The sequence below is a fragment of the Cupressus sempervirens genome, chromosome 3 (genome assembly GCF_028749045.1).
Source record: "Cupressus sempervirens isolate cs-2001-9-10 chromosome 3, ASM2874904v1, whole genome shotgun sequence".
Classification (NCBI taxonomy): Eukaryota; Viridiplantae; Streptophyta; class Pinopsida; order Cupressales; family Cupressaceae; genus Cupressus; species Cupressus sempervirens.
The window spans coordinates 868901694-868919601 of record NC_143120.1 but is presented as its reverse complement, the minus strand read 5'-3'; the positions used below and the strand labels follow the sequence as shown (position 1 = coordinate 868919601).

At 39.5% G+C, this 17908-nt stretch overlaps 1 protein-coding gene across 4 annotated transcripts in view; it reads left to right on the top strand.

Annotated features, from left to right (window-relative positions):
* The window catches only part of LOC149569541 (ABC transporter A family member 2-like), a 185428-nt gene that overhangs the window by 96927 nt on the left and 70593 nt on the right, over nucleotides 1-17908 (top strand). For all 4 annotated transcript variants that reach the window (XM_089822218.1, XM_089822216.1, XM_089822217.1 and 1 more), the window contains 7 exons: nucleotides 11696-11865; nucleotides 12041-12226; nucleotides 12378-12473; nucleotides 12606-12806; nucleotides 13032-13191; nucleotides 13507-13736; nucleotides 13881-13998. In XM_089822218.1, the coding sequence (XP_089678344.1) occupies nucleotides 11696-11865; nucleotides 12041-12226; nucleotides 12378-12473; nucleotides 12606-12806; nucleotides 13032-13191; nucleotides 13507-13736; nucleotides 13881-13998 (1161 nt within the window). The remainder of the gene's footprint in view (nucleotides 1-11695; nucleotides 11866-12040; nucleotides 12227-12377; nucleotides 12474-12605; nucleotides 12807-13031; nucleotides 13192-13506; nucleotides 13737-13880; nucleotides 13999-17908) is intronic.

The window sequence follows — 17908 nt, the reverse complement described above, 5'->3', positions numbered from 1 at the left end:
TTATGGATGCGTGAAAAGAAGGCTTATAGGGTTCAGTTGTGTTTCAGACATAGCCCTTCTACAACTAATGTTGATGAATGGGTTAATGAACGGTACAGTATTCGACTGGGCTGCATTATTATCTAAGTGGATGTATGAGTTTATGACGTTGCAACATAAGAAGTTCTACATGTCACACTATGCCATTGGTCTCTTTCTAGATGCTACACGAAGATAGATTCCAATTGATAGACTTGAGGTGAGATTAGGTCCCTTAGCATATGATGAGCCATCGATTATGTGTTGGAGACATTTAGATATGCCATCAGGGCAGAAGGCCATGACAGGGCAGGAAAGGCGTAAAAAGGTTTTTTAGGGTCAGAGTTGGGGGATACAAATCGTGGCTGTTAGGAAATGTCTAAAAGTTCAAGTGAAGTAGACAATGGAGATAGTTACCAGATGGTAGAGGATGACCTTGTGGAGATATTCACTTCAATACCTATGCCTATGCAGGTTCTATTTACTCGACCCTTCCTACCTACGAAAACTCATTTAATAGTCAGCGCCACATCTATCCCTGCTTTTGGACACACTAGGGCACAGATAGATATGACTCTAGTAGCATAGACAACATCAGTCATGGCAAAGAGACCTCCAATAGTGGTTCTTGAGTGCGTGGTTGTTGAGATAGTGGTAGAGTCTCGGATGGATTGGTCACCACACAGAGCCATGATAGAGGAGGTGATTGAGATGCTAGAGGTGCATTGCAATGAGGAACCTGTAGAGAGGGGAGAACCTCAAGTTCAATTGGATGTGGTAGTCTCAAATGCAGTAGTCATAGTGGACATTCCATTGCTAACAGAGCTAGCAAGAGAGGATCTTGTGGTTGAAGTAGTACCTAGCCAAACCCCTTTCACTCAAGAGTATGAGTGTCCGGATCAACAGATGGTTCAAGTTGACACAAGATGCACTTGTTGGACTTGCTATACTTTAACCTGTGAGGGAGGTTGTGGATTTGGATTTCATCGAGTCACCAATGAGAGGAGAGCACACAGTAGATGTCACACTTGCGGTGGACGACACAGAGGATGGAGAGCATTATATAGTAGAGGTCGAAAGGGATGAGAGATTGCTAGCATTGGAGTCCTCTTAGGCTGTAGTGGAGACCATCCAACCGTCTCATTGGATTCACATGGGTAGTTTAGGACATCTTCATAGTTAGGGACTCACTTGGTAAGGATGTGGAGACATACCTTGCAGATATGGTTGGTCGAAGTAGCCAGGTGGTGGTCTTTGCATAGGCTTGGGCTTTGGAGGGAGTTGTTCAAGAGTTGGTGCAAGTGTTGGGTTGTTCCACAACCTTTTCCACTTGTTTTGAGGCTTGTGGATGGCCAACCATGGAGACTCTAGAGATATTGCAAGACTGAGTTGTTGGCGAGAGTGGGGACTGTCAACTGAGAGATAGCACAAGTCTACAGAGACACCTACGATACTTTGTGACGAGGAGAGGTAGATTGGGTAGCAGTAGCGAGATCTTGAGAGGAGATGGCTACCCGATTAGTGGCTATTAAGGGAGATTTGGCTCATCAAAGGTAGTAGTGGGCTAGCCAGTAAACAACCTGGGCAATTGAAAGAACAAAGTTAGTAGCTCAGATGGAAGCAACTAGGAAGGAGAAGGCAATGTGTCAGCAACAGTCAGATATGGAGAGGATGGAGAAGAATCTATTGCAGACCTAGTTGGCTTAGGTGACTAAGGAGAGAGAACTTGTGGAGGCTACCCTCATGTTGAAGACAATGATGGAGGTAGAGCAAAACTTGAAGGCAAGGACTCAACAAGTTTATGATTTGCGAGTACGCTTGACTTCTTCAGTAGCATTGCAACCAACATCTTTAGGGATGCTCCCTCAACCCCCTTCTTAGTTTTTATTCTTTGATGTAAATATGGTCAAAACGTTGGCTCCATTTTGTTGTCAGTTGTCAGAGACGACTTTCTTTTTGGGGGGATGATGTTATTAGTATAATTGTAATTGTCGGGAATGGTTAAGTTGTTAGGGATTTGTTAGTGACAGAAGGATAAGCTGCTATGTCACGATGATTGAGTCGTACCCCTTTGGATGGTATTTTACATTCTGTCCATAAATGATAGGCAGCATTGTCATGTCATATGTGATTGATGTACTTGAAGAACAATAATGAAACATATGGTGGTTTCCTAATAAACATTTGCATCTACTTTCTCTTTTATACTTTCAAGTAGTATATATCAAACTAGTTTACTGTAGGCAGCAAACAATGATGGCATAACCACTTGGAATCTGGTCATCGTTGTGTTTGATGATTAGCTTCATTGGGATAGGCATGGAAATGTTTGTATCAAAGTAGAGCAGCCAAACCTTGATGGAGATTTACTCTTCGTGCTTACTTCCACATGTATACATGTTATCATGTTGCAGTATGAAGATTTTAGTGGATACGACTATGTGTGTTTGCACTTGGTTTGGGACCCTAGAGATTCATGGTAGGCGAACCGTTTAATGATAGATTGCTTGAGGGAAAACAATCTTTGGGTGGCAAGGATTTGTAATGTCCCTAATTTTCTAGTAAAGTGAATTAATTAATTAATTGGTCCCAAAATCTAAATAGTCTTATAAAGAACCTTTAATTGATTAATACATGGGGCCCTTGTGATAAAAAAAAAACGTATTTCGGCTATATTTGAGCCCTTCAGTAACTTCCTAGAGCTCTTTATAAAGCCGAGTTTGGGATTATAGTAGGCATGGTGAATTTGATGTTTTCTTTGTATTTGTAAATTTTGGTTGGAGTTCTGTAGTATTGCAATTTCAGAGGTGCAAGATCCTACCTATTCTGTAGTCACAATTTTAGCGGTTAGTAGCCACCCTAGTTAGCCATTGGAAATATTATTATTGATATTTCACTTTGTACTTCATTGTCAGATTGATGAAATCAAAGATATTATTTGAATACAATTACTTTGGTGGCAATTAGTCATTTATGCCTGTAATATTATTGGTTGTACCATTTTGTGCTATTTCTTTGACGAAGATCAAACTGTTGCATTGTGAAGTCTGTCACATTTGTGCATGCTGAAAGGTGTCAAGCACCAAGTGCCAGGTACCAAGAGCCAAGGGCCAAGCACCTAGTGCTGAGTGCGGCGTGCTAGTGTCGTGTGCATGTGTGAGTGCTGAGTGTCGAGTGCTGAGTGCCAGTGTCGAGTGTAAGTTCTAGTGTCGAGTGCTAAGTGCCAATGCCAAGTGCTAAGTGCTAGTTCCGATTTTTGAGTGCCAAGTGTTGAGTGATGTATGGTATGAGTCGTATGTGTGTAGTAGTGCCATATGGGCAGAAGTTGATTATGTGGTGGTAGTTCTGTAAGGAAGTTTTCGTACTAGCCCTAAGGGTGGAGTTGTATTGGTTGTATGGGTGGAGTACCGTGTGTTAGAAGCGAAGGGTTATATGGTGAAAAAGTTGTAGGGTGAAGGTGTTGTACGATGGAAGTCACTCTTTTGAAGTGTCAAATTTGAAATGATATATTACATCAATTTACAATTTGTAAGGCTATTATACCCAAGCTTACTTATTACGTGCATTAGAGGTTGACAAAATGACATATGCCTCTATGAAATCTCTTAAATATCTCATCTTGGCATACAACCATTTTATGATTCACTTTTCTCATTTTGTTTGGATTACGCATTTTTATACTAGGAGTGATTTGTCTTTTGTAGACATCCTGTGTACTATAGCATGTTATGTTTAAACAGATTTTAATACTCCTTGATGAATGGATTGAGATGGACATGAGAGCTGATGTAACTTTTTTGTGTAGAGAAATGTAAGGCCAAACAAACCATCTTATGAGGCCTTGATGCTACATTTCTATTAATCTATGTGCCTATCCTCATCCATTTTTGCCTTTTACTTTTCCTCATCTATCTCAAATGACTTCTTCCTCAGATGGTTTCTCCAGATTTGACCAAGTCTCCTCCGTGTTCGACCTTTTGGCTATGGTGATTTGGGAGTCTGCTCTCCTTTCCATCCCTTATTACCCCCTCCACTGCTCCTTACGCTGCAGCACTTGCCCTACGAACCGTTGGTTTGATGATAACTGTAAATTCTTCTACAACCCCTTGCACTTTGTTTTCTTGTCCCACTCAGATGATTTCACCAATATGCGTCGCTCTTACAGTCATTTCCTTTGCTACAAGAAACTGTCGTTGATTGCTTCCTAGTGCCATTCCCTTTGCGACACATTATCCCGCAACCCAAAGCTCTTTTGACGCACTTTATTCCCCCACCGCCCCCACCGCTCTCCACCCTTGATCTCTGCTCCCTCATCGCCAATGCCTCCATTCTCTATGATATCCTTGGTCAGCCTCCTATCCACTTCACCCCACCTCCCAGCTTTTACCTTTTCACCTCGTCCATCATCTAGGTGGCCATCAGATTCATGAGCTCCAATAGGGCGGTTGATGAGGAGGGTTTTCAGGTCAAGCTCCTTAAGCTTGGTATCGCTATCTTCGTTTCCTTTCTTCCTATACTTTTGAATAGAGCGGTCTGCACTGGTTTTTCTGATTCATGGTTGAGACACATCATATGTCCGATTCACAAGACAGGTTTGGCTTCAGACCGAAGCAATTATAGAACTATCATGATTGGGCACACTTTTTTCAAGGTCTATGGTACAACGTTGAACATTATTCTTTCTAGTGAGCTTGACATGAAAGCGTGTAGAGCCAGAGGCCAAGCTGGCTTTCAGGTAGATTAGCAGACCATGGACCACATCTTGACTCTACAGGTCATCATTGAGGAGGCTCGTCACTGCTTTGCGAAAGTCTACTGTTCTTTTGTGGAATTTCTTATGGCCTTTGATAACGTCCCGTGGGTGGCCCTTTTTCAAAGATTGAGAGACATCGGCATTTTAGAGATCTTATTGACAATTATTATGAGCAAAGTAATGAGACTCAGACCTGGCTAGGACTTAGCAAGCGTAACTCGACTCATGACCTTGCTCGAACTCGCCAATGACTCGGAAATGACTCAACAAACTAACAAAACCCTTTGAGATTTTTTAGGATTTAAAGAATATTCCATGCACCCATTATTGAATAAAGCTTAAAGACACAATAACATCATGAAATAGAAGGTAATTTGATCACATACTTAAACATACATCGATTACATAAGTACAAAGGTAAATTGCTAAATACTAAATAGTAGCTGAATGAAATAGAAAACATAGATATATAAAATCCATGAAATCCATCACATCAATAGTCATTATCAAATGTTTCAATCATATGTTGAGTTAAACAAAAAGTTAAAACAAGACTATAGCTATCACTCCTAGTCCTCATCCTCATCCTCATCCTCATCCTTATCCTAAGCCTCAACATTAGTATAATCTATAATACGCCTCTTAGTAAGGCGTCTAAGGTAGGTCCTGGATGATTGATTAGCCATAGACTCAGCCTGTGAGGTGCCTCTAGGATCAATTGTAGTCTCTGTCGATGCCTGTGAGGTGCCACTAGGAACAATTGTAGCTCTCTGGTCCTCTGCTGCCATAGCCACAGCCTCAGCCTCTCTGTCTACCTCGTCAACCCACTCTAGGTCCTCATCATCAAAGACAGGATCAGTAGCCTTAGTGGTCCATTCAAACTTTGGATCAACCTCCTCTAGAGTAATCAGAGAGGTGGCACTATCCTAAATCTCCCTGGTCCTAATGCACAGGTTGTAATGCACAAAGACTAGCTTATTCATTTTCTGCATAGACAACCTGTTACGCCTCTTCGAGTGGATGTGCTTGAACATGCTCCAGTTGCGCTCACATCCAGAAGTGCTACGTGGCTGGCTCAATATGCGGATGGCGATTTGTTGAAAGTTTTTGGTTGAAGGCCCAAACATTTGCCATCATCTATTTGAATTTTGAAAAAAAAAAAAGAAAAAAACATTAATCTCATTTCAAAATTTAAACTTTAAAGCTAGAAAGTTAGAAACTAGATAGTATATATGTGCATCATTGCATATTGTATAAGTCTTAAGCTGCAATTTTTACTTGGCGGCAATTTTGTACGACCTTCTTTGCAAATTTGACTTGAAAAAATGGGCTCTGTTGCATTATTATAGGCATCCATCTCAAGCAATAAATCTGTCGTGTTAGTGGCCATCTTATATCATAGTGTATAAGCCACTAAGAACCTCCTCATCTGCTTTGAAATCTTTATGGAAATGGTATGCCGGATCGAGGTAATAGGTTGCTGCATGGATGAGTATATGAAGCTGATTTTACCATCTATCAATTATGTCCCAAATAGGGCTATACTTGTCCTCAACTCCTACATATTTGGCTCTAATAGCCTCTTTGGCCCTATCCATGCCCTCATATATGTAGCCCATAGCGGGCTTCTTCCCATTAACAGCTCGTAGGAGAGCTACAAGGGGCTCAGTGATCTACAAAACAATTTAGTGAATGATGAAACTTTCCAAAGTTGCACAATCAAGATAAAACAAAAATATGTATGAGATAAATTAATTTATAAATTTTAAGATTTAAGCTTTTAAAATTTAAATTACCTCCACAATCTCCTTAATGCATCCCAAAAACCTTCTTCATCATAAATGCTTTTTCTTGCATCTATCCTTGCAGGGGTGGTGGCAAAAGATGAGGAAGTCCAATATGGACCAACAAACATGCACCTCAAAGGTAACCTTGAACTCAACAAGGATTTTAGTGTGATAAAATTAGAGGCAAATCTTGTGATACCGGGATGTGCCACTCCTTTCCCTATGTGTATTCCTTCATAATGTTGAGGACCAAGGCATGATTATAGATGAACTTGCAAAGATTTTTGGCCTTAGCAACACACGATTTCATCCATTCAATCTTGCCAATATCCTCTAACATGAGGTCGAGGCAATGAGCCGCACATGGAGTTCAAAAGATTCTTGGGTGTCTCTCCATCAAAAGTATTCGTGCAACAATTTTAAATCAGTACTAAACAATTAAAAATTTAGATGTGTTAAAAAATTTTTAATTTTCAAAATTCAATGAAAAACTAAAATAAAAAACTTAGAAACTTAAGTTTAAATTTTACCTATAGCAACATAATTAACCGCATTATCAGTCACCACTTGGACAACATTCTCTTCCCCCACCTCCCTTATGACGACCTCAATAGCCTCACATAAGAATTTTGCATTTTTGACATGTTAAGAAGCATCTATAGACTTCAAAAACATGGTGGATCTTGAAAGTGAAAATAAAACAAAATAATTATCATTGAATAATCAATAAAACAAAATTTTAGTTATTCAATAATACATTAAATTTTAGACTTTGAGAAGTAGAGGATGATGAATTACCTTTGCTAGAAACAAGAAAATTTAGGAGAGCCATATTCCTTCTATCTATCCATCCATCTGTCATAATGGTACACCCTCTTTGGCTCAAAATCTTTCTATGGTCCTCCAACTCATGTTTCATCTCCTCAGCCATTTCTAGTAAGAGGGGGCCACTCAATTCATCTTTAGTTGGGGGCTTTAAACCCCGCACCATAGATGGAAACCACATCAATCATCCCCTGCCAATAAGGAGTCTTGTTACATTTATAAAATATTTAAATTAGCATATTTCATTTTCAACATCGAGTTAAAATTATAAATTTTATTTTCAAAATTGAATTTAAAAAATTAAAAGTAAAACTTAAAACTTAAAAAAATCAAATATAAATAAGTTGAAGTAATTGGCTGCTATAAATAGAATGTTGCAGAAATACCAAAACTTGCAAATTGCTCTTCTTCCAGCTTCATGGATCTCCTTATTCTAGCCCAAGCTCTCAAGTAAGGGTTGTGCACTAGGAGTAGAGCATGGTACAAAAAATTTGTCCAACCTAGATTTTCTAACTTTAGGACGAAAGGTAATGCCAGTACTACTATCAGGGGTAGCGCCACTAGTAGTGCAAGGAATAGATGTAGAAACAATACCACTAGCAGAAGCACTAGGACAATAGGGGGGAAGGGAAGAACCTTCTCCAACACAACCTATTTAACCTAGGGGTGTAAAACTAGATACAGAAGCAGTTCCAGATGAGCGTGGATGGGAAGGGGAACCAACCTGAGCTAACTCTGCTAATTGTTTTTGTCTTAATTCCTTTTCTTGTTCATGTTTTCTAAGGCAACATAACAAAAATGTTGAGCCTCGACAGTTGCAACTTTACAAGGCTCAACATCATGACCACATATGCCAACGCTATGGTATTTCAATCTATTCCCCTAGTATTAATGACCTTATAAAATAAGCATTTTGTTTGAGTTCTACCTCTACCGAGAAAGTCTATGGTGTACTTCCAGCATTCAATCTTTTTTATTGCCTTTAGAGAGCTTGGGTTTTTTAGCTGGAGGAGCCATTATGAGTAAGGAAAAATGTCAAGGTTGGTGCAATAAGACATTCTAGACCAAAAATTACCAATTAAGCATTGTATTTTATGAAGATCTAAAGTAAAACAAAACCCATAAACATACAGAAAAAATTCATGCAAGAAACCCATAAGCATAGAGAAAAAAATCATCTAAATCCAAAAAATCAACTCTTACCTCTTTGAATTGAGTTGACAAGTGTTGAGAAGAGCTCCTATAAACTCCTTGATGATCTAAATGCAAGTATATAGCTGCTTCAATGTCATAAATGCAAGGTTTTCTCCTCTTCCTTTCAGTTGGTTGCAAAACAATGGTACTCTATTTCCCTTTCTTCCTCTCTCTTTCTTTTTCTCACAATAGAGTGTTATGAAAGCACTTTTAGGGTTACAAGCAAAAGAAAGACAAAAAAAATTATAAAAAATGTAAACATTTTTTTAATTTTTTAACTAAGTCAGACTGCTCCAGCTATGGCCAGGTCATGGGGGTCGTGACCCGCAAGTCACGACTTGACCCACGAGTCAGGTGAGTCACCTGGCTTGACCTGTCGAGCCCGAGTCATGGGTCATTTTGATCCGGCGAGCCTTGCTCGACTAGTTGACTTGGGAGACTTGACCGACTTGTGGCGAGTCTTGTTACTCTAATTATGAGACTATATGAGAGTGTGACTGGTAGATTCAGGATGCCGAAGGGTTTCTAAACTCCCATTCAGTGTACTATTGCAGTGAAACAGGGTTGCCCTCTTCCCCCCCTTGTTTGGCATCTATATTTATGAGCTTGAGTTCTTCCTCAGGATCTACTCACTCCCTATTGACGGTTGCTACCTGCATCAGGTCCTTGTCTCCATTCTCTTGTTTGCCAATGATGTGATCCTTCTAGTCTCCTCCCCTGAGGGTCTCTAGAGGCTTCTTGTTGGCTTGGCTTCCTTTTGTAACCTTCGACAACTTTCTTTGAACCTGAACAAGACTTGGGTTATGGTCTTCAACTATTTGGAGACTTCGCACTTGCACTTCTATTTTTAGGGTTAGGAGATCAAGATTACCACTTTCTATGTATAACTCAAGGTCAATTTCTCTAGACCTCGCTTCAGTTTGAGACCCATCATCTAGCCTAGAGTTAGTAAGGGGATGGGCTTCCTTGCTATGCTCAAGAGACAGTGTTTCAGACATCAGTTCCAAGCCACTTCGTTCAAGCTATCCCTCCTGGACGCTTTGGTCCGACTAACAGTTCTTTATGGTTCAGTGTTTTGGGGACCCTCTCTTCTTGACTCGGATTGGGCCTCCATCGAGCACGTCCAGACTCTGTTGCTCTGACATATTATCAGATGTCATTTGCTCACCCCTCATAGCATTATTATGGCTGAGTTCAGGGCCCATCCCTTTGGGTTGGCTGCGCATTTTGATCTGATTTGATTTCTTCATTGTCTTCATGGCTTTGTGGACTCTATGGGTGACCGACATAGTTACTACTTGGCTTATTGTTCCTTAGTCACTGTTGCTGAGTCCGATTCGGCCTTTCGCGCCCGTTGTTGGCTTGCACAGGCTTTTTCGTTACTGGGCTCGATCAAGATGGGTATTGATTGCCTCCCTCCCTTTCAATTCTCACTTGATGGTCCTGTTCACCTCCTCCCATCACAATAGGAGTTGAATGGGCTTGTCAGACTTGACATCTATAGACAGTACATCACCACGATGTGGTGTAACCCGGTTGAGGGGTTACGTCTGATGATGGCCTTTTATACTGAGCACTTCCTTGATATTTAGGATGGTATTATTGTGCGCCCTAGCTACCTGTCTTGGCATTGGTGTCATGCCTTATGCATCTCCCTTGGGTCCTTTAGAGTTGGTTCCCACCGGCTTCGGATCCAGATTGACCATCACATTGTTTGAGAGGACCGAACTAGTCATTTGTGTACCATGGCTACGATGGAGACGACGATCCATTTCATTTTTTACTGCCCCGCTTACTACAAGATTCATGGGAGTTTCTATTGCTTATTCAGAGAGTGTAGTTCCCCCATGACCTTTTTCAGCTACACGGACCAAAGGTGCCTTGCACTATATCTAATAGAGAATATGCAGTTCTGCGACCACAATTTGCAGCTCCTATTTCCCCAAAGAGAGGCCCTGGTTTAGCTTATCACCACTTTCTTTTGTCCCTCATCTCTTGCTTGTGGGATAGAGCAACCATCTTGCACCATCACCACCAATCACTCCAAATCTGAGGCCTCGCGGTGGTTGTATTCGTCAGCGACAACCTCCCCAATAGTTCTCAACAACGGCTTGGGGCCCTTGTTCGCCCTTGTCCATACCCTTTGGTGCTTGACTTCTTTGAGCCGAGGAAGGACCCTTAGTCCTTGCCTTGTTGTGTGGCTCCTCGCTTCTTTTATTTCCTATTTGCTCTTTTCCTTGCACTGTTTGGTGCTCTAGTAGCTGGCTGTCTTTCATCTTGTGCGCTTTTTAGTCCCATAGACCCTTGGTTGCTCTTTTGTTGGACATTAATAAATTTATCCAATCTTATCTTATCTACTATTCATATGGATGCAACTAACAATATTATATATGATTCTATGAAATCATTAAAGCAGCCCTTTTTTGTGTACAACCATGTATGATTCACCCTTTTGTCCTCTTTCGGTCCGCTTGTTCATGATTGCATGATGTGCTCATTTTTAAATCAGAATAGTTGTATTTGTTGGGAATCTTTACATAAGTTGCATCTCATTTGTAATGATCCCACTAAAGATGATGTTAATGGGCACATTATATTTTTCAAAATGAAAGGCAAGGTAACAAATTTGATTTATAAATTAAAGAGGCTCTTATATTCATCCCAAAACAAACTCTCAACAAACAACTGATGTGGAGTTCATACAACAAAGTGCACTGCTCTCATTATTGAATATTGTAGACTTTCCCAAATTCTACATAGAGTTTACATTCTCATACACTTCTAGTTCTCTGATCTACCCAGGATAGTTAAAATTGAAATTTCAGTAATGTTATGTAGCTGATAGATAATTGCGTAGTATTTTGAGAAATAGTTTTTGGAAGCCTCATTTTATTATGAAGGCTTAAAAATTTCATTACATGATATTTTCATACAAAATTATGCTGTTGACGAGCTGAATGAAGCTATTATGAGACCATGTTGATTGAAATGTCCTCTACAGTATTTGTTATTCAATTATGTCAACGTTAATTTTATGTTGCATGAAAAGATGTTTTTTGAATGATTATCTATATATCCTTGGTATGGCATATTATCCAACATTTGTAATTGGATGCAGAATCAAGTTTCAGCTGGACTGTGGGACTTAAGGAATTTGCGCATCCAGCCACTGAATCTTTCTCTACTGTTGGAACGGTTGGGCCTACGTTTTTCCTTGCAGCTGCAATGTTTGGGTTTGTCATCCAATTGGGTTCTATTCTTTCTGAAAAGGAGCTGAAACTTCGTCAGGTGTGAATTACATTAATGTTATTCCAATGTATTTAGAATTTATCCAATTAATTCTTATCATTGTTGGTACATAGGTTGCAGTCTTTCTGTGTAGACTTTACTTCCAAGTAAATGTTTACTTGTAATAAAAATACTTCTGTTTTTGTTGTCTAATGCTCCATTGCCAACCCTGCAGGCAATGTCTATAATGGGACTTTATGATTCAGTATACTGGTTGACATGGCTGACATGGGAGGGTTTACTTACACTTTTGTCTGCAGTTCTCTTGATTCTCTTTGGCATGCTTTTCCAGTTCTACTTTTTCCTTAATAATAGCTTTGAAATTTTGTTCCTCGTCTTCTTTCTGTTTCAATTCAATATGGTGAGTACATCCTTTTTGCTTGCAGATCTGTAGAATAAAGGTTTCGATTTCCTAGATGAATATTCAATTTACACAAGAGACATGAGCTAGAGTACATATACAAAATGTGCAATAATAACTGATAACTCAGTTGGCAAATATAATGCAACAGATTGGATTTGCCTTCATGTTATCTACATTTATAAGCAAATCCTCATCTGCAACCTCTGTTGGATTCTCTGTCTACATAATTGGTTTCATAACTCAGGTCTGGTTCTGACAGTGTTGATGTTTACATTATAATCCTTGTTTTCTTCCTTGGAAGAATCTTGATGAAGTCAATATCTTGCATGAAATTAAAATATTTGTGAACATGTCTTCCTGTTTTTTGTGTTTGCAGCTTGTAACAACATTTGGGTTTCCATATTCAAACACTTATTCTAAGAACCTTCGCGCTATCTGGTCCATATTCCCTCCAAATCTGTTTTCCAAAGGCCTTGCATTGCTAGGAGATGCAACGTCCACAAAACAAGATGAGGGAATCAGTTGGTCCAGTAGATCAAAGTGCCCTACTGTAGATGACGAATGTGTTATTACACTGGTCTGTCTTGTTTGATATCATTTGTATTATCCCAATTTTCCATTTTATCCTCTGGCAAAAATAAAATTCAATTTGTGAATCATGTATAAATTGAAGATGTAACTATACACATGACAAAGTTGTACCTGAGGAGTCTGTTCAATTCTAGGAATTCATAAACTTTCTGGTACCTGAAAGAGATCTGCAATATCTTAATGATAATCAAATTTTTTATTGTATTTCCAGGATGACATTTTTAAATGGCTCACAGCAACATTCTTTGTGTGGTTTATCCTAGCCATTTACTTTGACAATGTGCTCCCAGATGTAAACGGTGTGCGGAAATCTTGGTTTTATTTCATAAATCCAACATACTGGACTGGGAAAGGAAGCAATCGAATAGAAGGTAATCATGAAAGTCAATTTCTTTTGGAACCGTATGTCCTAGAGTCCACAGAGCATCAGAAAATGACAGCAGTACCCAGTTTTTGTTATGAAACTATATTTGATTCTGATGGTTTTGAGCTTTCTGATTCAAATCTTTTTTTTTGCACCAACACTTAGGATACCGCATTCAGCATTTGGAAGTATTAATGCATAAAAACTTACAGAGTTCAATCTAATGTGTCGATTCGAACTAACTGACAGATGAATAGAAAAGCTGGAAATCATCTTCATGGACTCTGGGAAACTTATGCCTATTACATTTGGTTCTTTTCAGGTGGTGGTTGCTGTAGATGTACAGAGTCTATCCCGCCATTATCTGAAAGTAGTCCTGATGATGAAGACGTTGCAGAAGAGGAATCAGTAGTCAAGCACCAAGCAATTGAGAATACAACAGATCCAAATATTGCTGTCCAAGTTCGTGGTCTAGTTAAGACATTCCCTGGTGTCCGAAGTAAGAGCGGTTTCTGCAAATGCAAAAAAGTGGCTCCATATCATGCTGTGAAGGTACAAAATATAGATTCTTGAGAGAATTGTAAAAATGGTGATGTGCATCTTGTGGTTTGTTTTGAACATTAGATAAAAAATTTCGAGATTTCTGGCATTTCTGATTAGAGTTTATCACCATTCTTTCATCTTACCAATTTTTAGGGTCTATGGATGAATTTTGAGAAAGATAAGCTGTTTTGTCTCCTTGGACCAAATGGAGCTGGTAAAACAACCACAATAAACTGTCTGACTGGAATCACTCCAATAACAGTTGGTGATGGTAATCTAGTTTATTTTCACAAGCTTTGCTTTGCTTTTATATCGTCATGGTTTACATTAAATATCTTTATGTATGTAGTTTCCTAAAGGCACGCACCAGTAATTCAGATTACCACTTTCATAGCAATGCAAATAATTGTGTTTATAAACTTTAAATTCATAGTTAGAATTTTCGATATACCATTTGTGATATAACTATTTTGGCTATACTATATTATTGCCTATAATAAATTTTACAAAACCTGGCCCTGTAAGCTTACATCAACATGAATTAAACTTTACAACTAGAAAATCTTTACAAAGTTTCTTTACATAATACAAAATGTAGAATAGAGAGATGTAATATCCCTGTCATAAAATAGTTTATTAATCAAATCTTTGTAAATGGGCCGATTGATTTAAAATATCTCGGACCCATTTTAGTTTTGTTTTCGTAGGTAAGTGTAGCCGTTAGTTATCTTTGTACACCCTCGGAAATTTTCCCCGATGCGTATTTAAGCTCAGCTTGTAGGTAGTCATAGGTATGCATTTTGGATTATTTTCTTTAGACTGCGAATTCCTGTTGGAGTTTTGGTTTTGTTCACCATTTCAGAAGTGAAAGATCTTCCCTATTTGGCTCATACGGTTTTGGTGGAATTCAACCCTCACCCTATTCTGTTGTTGCATGTAATACTTAGCTCGGATATGGCAAATCAGAGCACCATCTTGTGGCAGATCTTAATTGAAGGTTATAAATGTTCAATCTCTATTATTGTTTGGGTGTTGTTTCATAATTTGGGATTTCTAAGTTTGCACGAATGATCGCTCTCTTCAGCTGTACCCCCATAGCATGAAACACATCTTTTGTATCACGACTTTACCCATCCATACATCCATACTGCCTTGTGTTTCTCCATTTCCTCTCATTGTACGGCCTTCATTGTATACATCCCTGTACAACCTCCCTACGTCATCTGTATGACCACTCTAGCATACTGTACGACCAATTCTTGCATACAGTACAACATTTCCTAGATACTATACGACCATCCCTAGACACTGTATGACCAATACGGTATGGCCTCTTCCTTGCTTGATCGTACACTACAAAACATATGGCTTCTCTCCTCCTTGGTAATTGTATAGTACCCCCCCCCCCCCCATATCTGTACTACTACTTGCAGTCCGTATGGCCTCTACAATAACACCATCAAGTGAAATTCTTCATTAACGGACTGAAGAGGATTGTTTCCAGAGGAGATGTAGGGCACAGGACCATTACAAGAGAAATATCTTCAACAACTTCAGATGCTCCATGAATGACTCAAACACAAATAGTACCTCAAAAAGATTCACAACCCAACCACGTGGATCCACAAAGGTCCATTCCCCCATGCTAGGAGATAGAACCATCATTCACACAGGGAAGCTAGAGCAGTCTAAGTCTGAGGGACAACCCACCCAAATTAGAAACATGAAGCAACAAAGCAACACAAAACAAAAGCACAAGAGAGATCCTTGGGAGATTAATTAGGTGAGTGTCATTGCATAGTCCTATGTGTTGGGATCCTCCCTAGCAGTCATGTCTCTTGGCGCCCTCATGCAGCCTACCCTAGTAGCTACAATGACCTCTGTACTCCAGTAGGACCTATATGTGCCATTATGCAATCTTTTATCTTTGTTATAAAAGTTTAATTTAATCGGTTGCCCATTCCTAAGTAGTTTTGAATTATGTTTTCTTTTCCAAACTCACCCAAAGCTGATCCTTCTGACCTCCATGACCTGGATCCTGTGGTGAGCCACTCACCTAGGGCCCCTAAGAACCCTACTCAACAAAATGGGCCATCTAGGGATTAGAACCCCCTACAGACATCCCGCCCTTAGGGTTCTCCAGGGTATTGTATGAGGGCTCACATCACTAGAGCAAATTCTAACCCTTAAGACAATTAAAATTGGCTATAAACAAAAGCCAAAATAAGGAATGCAACTTGGATCCTCAAATTTACATTAAGTAGTATACCACATCAAAAGAAAAAGGGGTTTGGGATTCATGTAAGGATTCAACTACTCTAGCTTGCAGAAAAAGCAACATCAAAAGGAAAAGGTAATATAAGGACAATATACTACAGAAATGGTTATAAGACCTTAGCATATAGAAAGAGGCAACATCAAAGTGTTCTCAAGGGTTAATTACTTTAAGCTTTTGATTTGCAATGATTACTTTCATAAACACATTAATTAGACAAAAAAATTTACAAGTTAACCCTAGAGAATTTTAGTCCTTAATCTGTAATGATCCGTTCCCGACATCACTTCCAAGGAGATAAGCTGATTGTATAGTGTGTTTTGTGCACTATAGGAACGCCGTATAGTAATGTGGGGGCAGATTAACCACAACATAAAAGGTTGTACGGAAGGTATGGAGCAAGGTCGTATGGTGGTGGAGCGATGCCGTGTGGTAGTGGACTAGGGCCATACAATAGTGTAGCAAGGCTGTATGGTAGTGGAGGAGGTGGCCATACGGTATTTGTGGAGGGGGCCGTATGGAGATTAGGGAATGTCGTATGGTGGCAAGACACAAAGATGGAGGGATGTTCGTATGGTGACGATGGAAGGGTGTACGAAGTTGAGATATCTGAAGGTGGATAGGTATGTTTGGGAAGAGTGATGGAACAAATATTAATGGAAGTTGAATACGCGGTACCAAATACAGATGATATCCAATACAAGCAATTGCACTTCAATGGAGAATATATATTTGTTAATAAGAATATTGTTTAGATTTGCCAAATTCGAGCCAAGAAATACACATACGGAATAGGTAAGGGTTGAATCCCATCAAAACTAGAGAAAACCAAATAGGGAAGATCTTTCACTTCTGAAATGGCAAACAATATTGAACTCCAATAGGAATTCACAGTACAAAGAAATAATCTAACGCGCATATCAACTACTACCTACATGTTGTGCTTAAATACGCTACAAAGGAACTTCTTGAGGGTTTACAAATATAGTCGATGGCCAAACCTATGGGAACAATAAAATAAAAATGGGTCCAATATATACTAAATCAATTGGCCCATTAACAAAGGTCTAATTAATTATTTTATGACGGGAACATTACAGTCCTTCCGTCCCAAAATTTGCTTGTCCTCAAGGTAATGCAATGCCGGATGCTGCAGAATGTGTTCACCTTCCCAAGTCATGTTGTCCAATGGCAAATGTTTCCAGGATACCAAGTATTCCTCCAGAGTACGGTTTTGCGGAGTCTTCTCACGTACATTGATGATCTTGGCTGGTTCCAATACAAGCTTCCCTTCTTCATTGAGCGGTGGAAGATCTGTAGTTATTGTGATGTTTTGCTCCATGACTTTCTTTAGGCAGGAGACATGGAAGACGTTATGGATGTGACTCCCTTCTGGAAGGTCCAGTTTGTAGGCAACTTCATCTATACGACAAGCTATACGACAAGGAGCATAAAAATGTGGCTTCAATTTTTCTTTCCCTTTTGCCTTCAATGAGGATTGCCTGTATGGTTGGAGTTTGAGACAGACCAAGTCTCCCACTTCAAAACTTCTTTCAATCCTGTGTCTGTCAGCATACATCTTTTGTTGATTCTATGTCCTTTGTAAGTTCTCCTTTAAAAATCTTAGGATCTCTTGTCCTTCCTAAAGCCAGTCCCTCGCCCTTGGTGTGCGACTGTGACCAAGCACCGTGTTGACAAATGAAAGGGGTTCATAACCGTATAGTGCTTTGAAGGGTGCCATCCCAATGAACATGTGATAAGTGGTATTGTAACAATATTCCCTCAAATGCATCCATTTGGTCCATGCCCATTGTTGTGCCAAAACGTAGTTCCGAAGGTAGCCTTCTAGCCACTTGTTCACAATCTCTGTCTGTCTATTTGTCTGAGGGTGGTAGCTAGTACTTGG